General features: G+C 35.8%; 1 protein-coding gene across 1 annotated transcript in view; it reads left to right on the plus strand.

Moving 5' to 3' along the window:
* The window catches only part of LOC115420243 (protein Wnt-4a), a 76,522-nt gene extending 68,424 nt beyond the window's left edge, over positions 1–8,098 (plus strand). The window contains exons 4-6 of the mRNA XM_030135510.1: positions 1,391–1,522; positions 2,850–2,992; positions 7,188–8,098. Of these exons, the coding sequence (XP_029991370.1) occupies positions 1,391–1,522; positions 2,850–2,992; positions 7,188–7,658 (746 nt within the window). The 3' untranslated portion in view covers positions 7,659–8,098. The remainder of the gene's footprint in view (positions 1–1,390; positions 1,523–2,849; positions 2,993–7,187) is intronic.
* Positions 8,099–9,118: the final 1,020 nt, after the last annotated feature.

A 9,118-nucleotide genomic window follows, 5' to 3' on the forward strand; every position in this document is an offset into this window, starting at 1 on the left:
CGCACTTCAAAAATTCCCGTTTTTTTGGGTCACCCTGTATTTAGTAGTAAAGGTGCCAGTTCTTCAGGAAAGGATTTATAAAACTCAGGTGTGAAGCCGTCTAAGCCTGGAGCCTTACTTGAAGGCAGGTGTTTAATAACACCAAATATCTCCTCAATGGTAATGGGAGAATTCAGATATTCAAGCGGGTCAGCTGTCACCTTAGGGAGATTTAGGGGTAGAAGAAAATTTTTGATGTCGTTTTCGGAAGCGTTTGACTCTGAGCTATAGGGGTCTGTATAATATTTGGTAAATGTAACATTAATTCTTTTAGGCTCAAAAAGGAGATGTCCATTATTATCTTTAATGGCTGAGATAGTGTTCATAGCTTCCCTCTGTTTAACCCTTTCATGCACAGTGGTCACTCCAGTGGACAGTTCTTCTCCAGCTGTTCTCTTGTATATTCATGAATTTAGTACTTTTAGTTCCATATCAGCCAACACAGTGGACGCTCATGCATCATCTCATACACTGACATTCAGACCATTGCTGTAACTTTACTGTTCTTGATAAACCTGATCTAGAGTAACATGTTTAAGTGTAAATCAGTTGTTGTTATTAGTCTGTAATTAACAGTTTTTGTAAAAGTTCTGTTTTTGTTTTTCTTTTTTTTGCATATTATCTCCACGAAGTGAGTAATGTCTGGTATTAGAGTGTTAAAATGTGAGAAAACATCAGATTAACAGCATTAAACATGTCTGGTAAAAGTTCATACTGTCTTCTGCATGTAATTATTGTAGGTAATTCATTTATCAGACAAACTAGTAAAGCAAGTAAACAAACAACTACCCCTGTCTGAGAAATGAATGACCCATAATAAGCATTAAAAATGTTTTTATTTCATAGTTTTCACACAATATATCAGTAAATACATGTTTATTAGCTCCCAAAATTAAACGCATGATTTCCAGCTGAGTGGACATTTTTGCAGCTCCATGAAAAACAGGTTCATAAGAAAAGTTTTTTTAGGCATGCTTTTTTTTTCATGCCTAAAGAGGAATAAAAACACGAAGGAAAAAACAAAAAAATCTTGATTGAGGGTCTCATAATTCGTGCATGAAAGGGTTAATGTAGAGTTTGGAAAATCAACACGACATAGAACCCCTTTATTATCACTAGAATTACCTTAAAACTCAGCTGATTTAACATATTCACATCCATCCCATGTTTGCTGAATATTCCTCCAAAATTAAACTGCTTTCCACTGACTGTACGTTGACGTGTAAATGTCATGTAAATGTCAGACGCGTGCTCGACTCCTTCCGTTAGACTTTAATGCAGTCTTTCCGTGTATACAAACTGCATTTTGCTCTTCATTTTCTCTGTTTGTGTGTTTGTGTGTGTGTGTTAGGCACCCGTGAGGCGGCCTTTGTGTATGCCATCTCAGCAGCCAGTGTGGCGTTTGCGGTCACCAGGGCCTGCAGCAGTGGAGAGCTGGAAAAATGTGGCTGTGACCACAATGTGCATGGAGTCAGTCCAGAGGGTATGTCACTGTCTCTCTCTCTCTTTTTCTTTCTCGCTCTAACTTTTCCACACATATACACATGCATCAAAAGATCTGCCGGTAAGTTTTTAAACAGCTTATAGACGAGCTTGTTGGGGACAATGCACCGTTAACTATGATGACTTATTTATTTACTATATTTATTGTATTTATTGTACTACAGGGCTCTCAAACACATGTTCTTTCAGGTTCCACATTCAGTCTGATTTGATCTGCAGTGGATGGAACCAGGAAAATAAGAACTGAATAACCTAGAAATAATGACAACTACAAATTTTTGTGTTTTAGTGCAAAAAAACCCCAAACAATTAAATTATGAAAATACTTATTTTTATAAACTATCCAAAAAAAAAAAAAAAAAAAAAAAAAAAAGTGAATAACCTGAAAAAAATTAAATATAAATAAAAAAAAAAAAGAAAGAAAATTTAGTGCAATTTTCTCAGTCTTCTTCCTCCACTTCTCATTAGTCCATGTGCATTCTGGATCAGATCTCCAAAGACACTAAACACTGAGGAACAGGAAGAAAAGAGTTCAAACTGGACTGAATTTAATACAGACATTTCAGGTTCATCACATTTGTTCAGGTTAGTCACATTTTATTGTTACAGGAGAGTTTGGAAATGGAAATATTTTCATAATTTAATGTTTTGTTTTTTAATTATTATTATTTTATTATTATTATTATTATTATTATTATTATTATTATTATTATATATTTTTAAGTTGTTAATTCTAGATATTTTGCTTAATTCAACATTTTTTGTTAAATTTGAGATGTTTTTTTTTTTTTTGCTTAATTCAAGATTTTTTGCTAAATTTGAGATGTTTTTTGGCTTAATTCAACATTTTTTGCTAAATTTGAGATTTTTTGGCTCAATTCAAGATTTTTTGCTAAATTTGAGATTTTTTTTGGCTTAATTCAAGATTTTTTCCTTAATTCAAACTTTTTTTTTTTTTGCTTAATTCAATTCAAGAATGTGGCATTTTTGTAAATTCATCCCAGGGGCCAGATTGGAACCTTTGGTGGGACGCATTTGGCCCCCGGGCCGCATGTTTGACACCCCTGTTCTAAAGCTTCTCACTCATGTAGTTATCTGGACTTGATGATACTTTATATGTGCTTCCCTTGACATTTATTTGTATTAAAGGTCCAATGTACGTTTAAGATCTAGAGGATTCTGAAAGATCTAATGTTCAAGGGCAGATAATATTCACAGTCATGTTTTCATTAGTCTGAAACATGGACATTTCGAGGCCTAAACAGATGTGTGTGTTTGCTCAGTTCATTTCCGTCTATCTTCTCCAGGGTTCCAGTGGTCCGGCTGCAGCGATAACATCGCATATGGCGTGGCCTTTTCTCAGTCCTTTGTGGACGTGAGGGAGAGGAGTAAAGGCCAGTCGTCCAGTCGGGCCCTCATGAACCTGCACAACAACGAGGCTGGCAGGAAGGTAACGCACTGCTGGGACCTGAATTTAACCCATTTATTCCACTGAAATCAGCCAAACACTGCTCTGTGGTCCAAATAATTTATAACTTTTCATCAATGGAAATGAATGGGAATGATCACTTTTAACCCATAAAGACCCAGAGCTACTTTTGAGGCAATTCCAAAATAGTTTTTTCTCTATATTTAACTTTTGTTGTGCGATTTACCACTATTTTTTTTTTTTTTTTTTTCATTTTTATTAATATCTGGTATTATTATCTGGTAGGATAAGTTGTAAATGTGTATTATCCTATTAGTGTATATAGGAAAAAGGATGTGTGATATTATTATTATTATTATTATTATTATTATTATTATTATTATTATTATTATTATTATTATTATTATTGTTATTATTATTATATTGATATTCATACAAAATAATAATTGCTATATAGTGATCATAAGGAATAGAAATTGGGGGTAGGAGTACATAAGTTTGTACTTCTTCCTACTTATTTCAAGCATGTATAATTTCATTTCATTTGTTTTAGTTATTTATTTTTATTTAATTTTAATTTTAATTTATTTGCACAAAATAAAAACAGCAATAGAAAAAACAACATTCAAACAAGTAACAAAATTGTGCAGGAGAGGTTAGAAGCCAAAAAGAAGGTTTATATGAATACCTCCCCCGAAATGAACAATACACACACAAAAAAAAAAAAAGAATTAAAAAATACAATATAACTGAAATAATAAACTAAAGTAAAAACAATAAAAATGTAATCCATATTACAAATCATCAAAATTACACATTACACAAATCATCATTTATCTATCTATCTATCTATCTATCTATCTATCTATCTATCTATCTATCTATCTATCTATCTATCTATCTATCTATCTATCTATCTATCTATCTATCTATCTATCTATCTATCTATCTATCTATCTATCTATCTATCTATCTATCTATCTATTTTTATTTGTTGTTGTTGGTTGTTTGCTTATCAATCATTTATGTACCAGTACTTACATTTTGTTGGTTGATTTTTGTCTTTATTTAACTGTCTGCATGTTCAAAATAAAGATTTCATTCATTCATTCATTCATTCATTTACTCTAATATTATGCTCTATGTTTAGCTTTTTTTTTTTTTCTCGATCAATGTATTTTCATTAAGTTTTTCAAACATACAAAAAGTAAGACAAACACTGAGACATATAACAGAGGTATAAGACGCCACAAAAATAAAAATAAAAAGGAAAATAAAAATAAAAATGAAAAACTGAAATTAAAAGGTTCCTCTGTGTAATTACCCAGTCACTTTGTACACAGCACACGTTATCCAGAGTCAAGGTAAACTGTCAGCTGTTCTGCATAATAAATATAAGGATGCCATACCACATTGTATGTTTTACATTTTAAGTGAATATCAGGTATTTTCTTGTATTTAATTCACTGATCATGTAGATGTTCGTTGAAATTCAAATTGAAGTTGAAGGTTATTATGTCAAAAACAGAAAAAAATGAAGAAAATTCGACTTTTTCAGTAAAATACAGGGTGTCCCAAAAAAATGTATACACACTTTAAATAACTGTAAAGTAGGTGTTTATTCAAATTGATTAAATTTTCCAAATGTAACAGAATTTACAAACATCCTTTTATTGTTTGGTCTGTTCCTCCTGTTCTCAAACTGACGTCTGTTCTGGTCCAGACTCTGCTGACAACGACAACCAGTGGAATCACACACGTCACCAAACAGTTCCCTTAGTATTTGTGTTCATTCATGTTCAATAGCTGCTCTCAATTCAGTGACTGTTGCAGGTCTCATGGTGTAGACTTTGTCTTTTAGGGATCCACATAAAAAAAAGTCTAGTGGTGTGAGGTCTGGTGAACTGGACAAACAGGTGGACTGGACGGAGGGGTTTGGTTGAATACCCTCCACCTTCACCAGACCAAGGTTCTAATAGTTTAGGATTTTTCATTCTAGTTTAGTTTTATTTAGTTTTGACTTATTTTTTTTTCTCTAATTCAGTTAGCTTTAATTAGTTTTTAGAGCAGGTTTGCTAGTTTTTCTTAGTTTTTGTTATTTTCTAAATGCTTAGTTTTAGTTTTAATTTTAGTTTAGTCGTCTCTTTTCTCTTCTTCTCTGTCGTCGTATTCAAATACATCCCAGACAGGACTCTGCTGCTTTAGTCTCCATGTTTCCAGGTAGAGTGGGGACCAGAAGACGACTGGAAACCACAAGTGAACACAAGTGACGGACCCTTAAATATCTATGATGCCGCTAGATAAAATTGCAAGAGCGAAATGAATCAATTTCCTATCAATCCGACATTGACAAAGAAGAAAACGAAGGGAATTTGATCCATAATTTTTATCTGTTTTAGTTAGTTTTGTAAACGCATAATACAGTTTCGGTTAGTTATCGTTTTTTTCTTTTAATTATAGTTTTTATTTATTTCAGTTAACGAAAATGTTTTTACAATTCCAGTTTTCGTCATTTCGTTGGTTTTCGTTAACAATAATAACCTTGCACCAGACCACTAGACTTTTTTTTATGGGGAACTGTTTGGTGATGTGTGTGATTCCATTGGTTGTCGTTGTCAGCAGAGTCTGGACCAGAACAGACGTCAGTTTGAGAACAGGCAGTGACAAAAAAAAAATATATATATATATATGTTTTTAAATTCTATTACATTTTGAAAATTGAATTAATTTTAATAAACACCTACTTTGCAGTTATTTAAAGTGTGTATACATTATTTTTGGACACCCTGTATATCATTAACTGAACATAAACCCAGTGTGTCCACCAAGGTTCTAATAGTTTTGGATTTTTCATTATAGTTTAGTTTTATTTAGTTTTGCCTTTTTTTTTTCTCTAGTTCAGTTAATTTTAATTTGTTTTTAGAGCAGGTTTGATAGTTTTTATTAGTTTTAATTTTTTTTTCTAAATGCTTAGTTTTGGTTTAGTTTTAGTATTAGTTTTGTCGTCTCTTTGCTCTTCCTCGTCGTCGTATTCAAATAAATCCCAGACAGGACTCTGCTGCTTTCTCCCAACTTTAGTCTCCATGTTTCCAGGTAGAGTGGGGACCAGAAGACGACTGGAAACCACAAGTGAACACAAGTGACGGACCATGAAGTGTTGTATGGTGCCGCTAGCTAAAATTGCTAGAGTGAAATAAATCGCTTTCGTATCAATCCGACATTGACAAAGACGAAAATTAAGGGAATTTTATCCATAATTTTTACACATTTTAGTTAGTTTTGTAAACACACAATACAGTTTCAGTTAGTTGTCTTTTTTTTTCCTTTTTAATTATAGTTTTTATTTATTTCAGTTAACGAAAATGTTTTTTTCAATTCTATTTTTTCGTCATTTCGTTAGTTTTCGTTAGTGATAATAACCTCGGTGTCCATCCGCTGCCATTTATCCAACTCCATGGGTTTTTTGGTGAATAAATGTGGAACTTCTGAACGTCCAAATGGAAAACTGTAGAAACTTTGGTTACAATAATTGCTGTGACTCAATGATGGCACATGATAGTAATAATGGATGAAAAAGTAGATTACACTGGGTTACAAAAAAATGTTTTTTGCAAGTTGTCTAGGTTTTTTCAACTGAATTCGGACCATTTTGCACCGCTAAATCCAAAAATGACATCTGTTTTTCTCAATCAGGTCAGGTTTTTTGCTAATTTGATTTTGAAAAATGTGATCTTCTCACAAAATATAATAATTAATTCCAAAATAAGATTGGTAAGCACACTTTATGAAACTTGTGACTTGATTCCTGTTCGGTACAATGGTGTATTCACCGCACATGTAGCAGAATACGTCAGGCTTATTTTTGCAAGATCTTCTAGTCGAAGCCATTTCATTCACCTGTAATATTAAAAAAAAAATTAATCATGAATTGGCAAAAGTAAAATCTTCAGAACTCATTTATTGCAAGAAATATGAAAGAATTTTGTATCATATGATGTGAAAATGCCCATAAATGTAAGCAAAAATGTTCAAAAGCCAATATGTAGCATAGTTCAGAAAGTTGACCTGATTGAGCAAAATGAATGTGATTTTTGGATTCAGCACCAAAATGATCCTAAATCAGCTCAAAAAACTGAAACAATAAATGTGTTGTTGACCAGTGTTATCAACCCACGTTCAACAGTTTTCAGCTCACAGTGTTTCGTTATCTCTGCAGGCCATCCTGTCACACATGCGTGTGGAGTGTAAATGTCACGGCGTGTCCGGCTCCTGTGAGGTGAAGACCTGCTGGAAGGCCATGCCGCCGTTCCGTAAGGTGGGCAACGTCATCAAAGAGAAGTTTGACGGCGCTACCGAGGTGGAGCAGCGCAAGGTGGGCAGCACCAAAGTCCTGGTGCCCCGAAACTCCCAGTTCAAGCCTCACACAGACGAAGACCTGGTCTACCTGGACCCTAGTCCGGACTTCTGCGACTACGACCCGCGAACGCCGGGCATGCTGGGAACAGTGGGCCGCCAGTGTAACAGAACGTCCAAGGCCATTGACGGCTGCGAGCTGATGTGCTGCGGCCGCGGCTTCCAGACGCAGGAGGTGGAGGTGGTGGACAGGTGCAGCTGTAAGTTCCACTGGTGCTGCTACGTCAAATGCAAACAGTGCCGCAAAATGGTGGAGATGCACACGTGCCGGTGATGGACGTGGGGGCACGGCTGGGAACTGCTGATGAGCAAAACGCCCCGCACCCTCCTCCTCCACTGAGGCCGGAGGGAGGACGTAGGAAACGCCCTTTAATCCTGCTTGAATCCATCCCACTCCTCCAGTTATTGGTCCGAATCTGAACAGACTCAGAGGCCAAAGGTCATCCTGTTCATTCTTTTGCCACAGTAATGGCTATAAAGTACATTTTGCATGGGATTTCCTCCAAAACTACAGAGGCAGTTTGTTTCTTCTAAAGTAGAGAGCATCTTTCACTTTCTGTCTCCCTCCATCACTCTCACATTTGGTTTGTCATTGTTGTCGATGCTTCTTATTTTTGTAATGTTTAACTTATTTCTTGAGAGTGAGGAGACTGATGGGGGCTGACGGAGAAGGAGAAGAAGGGCACAGACGGACCATAAGGGAAGAATTGGACGCATGGGTGGGTAACGGGTGGGTGGGATTAAGGGACTGGGGTGGAGTTGAGAGGAGGGTTGTACGCCCTCTGTTCTTGCTGCTGCTTCGGGGACTCACTAGGAGTGCTGGATGTCCAAAAGGGAGACACGAGTCCGTCAGAGGACCGACTCGAGCAACAAAGAGGAACATATCGCTAGCGGACTTTATGCGATTTGCTTCCAGAGTGTACATGACTGTGCTGCGCTGAGGTTCAGTTGCTATTGAGTCTTTTTTTTTTGTTTGTTTTTGCCCCATTCGATGCCCTGATGCTGCTCCACTAACTCACACAAACACACTCACTGAGGGAGGATGATGATGAGGATGGGCAGGTGAAAGCCACAAGTCGTGTTTCCATCAATATTTTGGAAGTTTCACGTTAGAAAAGACTGATGAAAACAGCAAAACGAAACTTATTAAATTTCACAGAAGGGTTTTGATGCTCACCTTTTGTTTGGGAAAAAGGGATCATTTGCTTAAAGGGAAATACGAACACTTTTTCCAAATAAAATCTAATGAAGCAAACATTTAACACAACTGACTGATAGTGTTGTAGTCAAGACCACGTCAATCCAAATCAAGACCAGGACCAGATCACGAGACTAGACACCCCTAGGTCATTATGACCCACCTGTTTGCATATCATTGTTTATCATGAGCATAATTGTGTCACTGGAACAACAGTTTGCCAGCAAAATTTTACATAGCATTAGCCCCATCGTTCAGCTTATGCTAACTCAATGCTAAACATCACTGTGGATGGCTAATATGTTTAGGTAATATTTGCTGCGTTGTTTTGGAGTGAGGGATGAGGAGATTTACGTAGATTGCTTAAATTAGCTTCTTACTAGTATTGGAAGTAGGGCTGCAAGATTTTGGCCAAAAATAAAATCCAGATTTTTTCCTCTAAAAACTCGATTTTCGATTTCCATTTTTGGGTAAAATTACAAAAGACATCAGGAGTCGGCATGTCGTTTTCATAGCACTGCTCCCTACCTCAAATC

The sequence above is a fragment of the Sphaeramia orbicularis genome, chromosome 5 (genome assembly GCF_902148855.1).
Source record: "Sphaeramia orbicularis chromosome 5, fSphaOr1.1, whole genome shotgun sequence".
Classification (NCBI taxonomy): Eukaryota; Metazoa; Chordata; class Actinopteri; order Kurtiformes; family Apogonidae; genus Sphaeramia; species Sphaeramia orbicularis.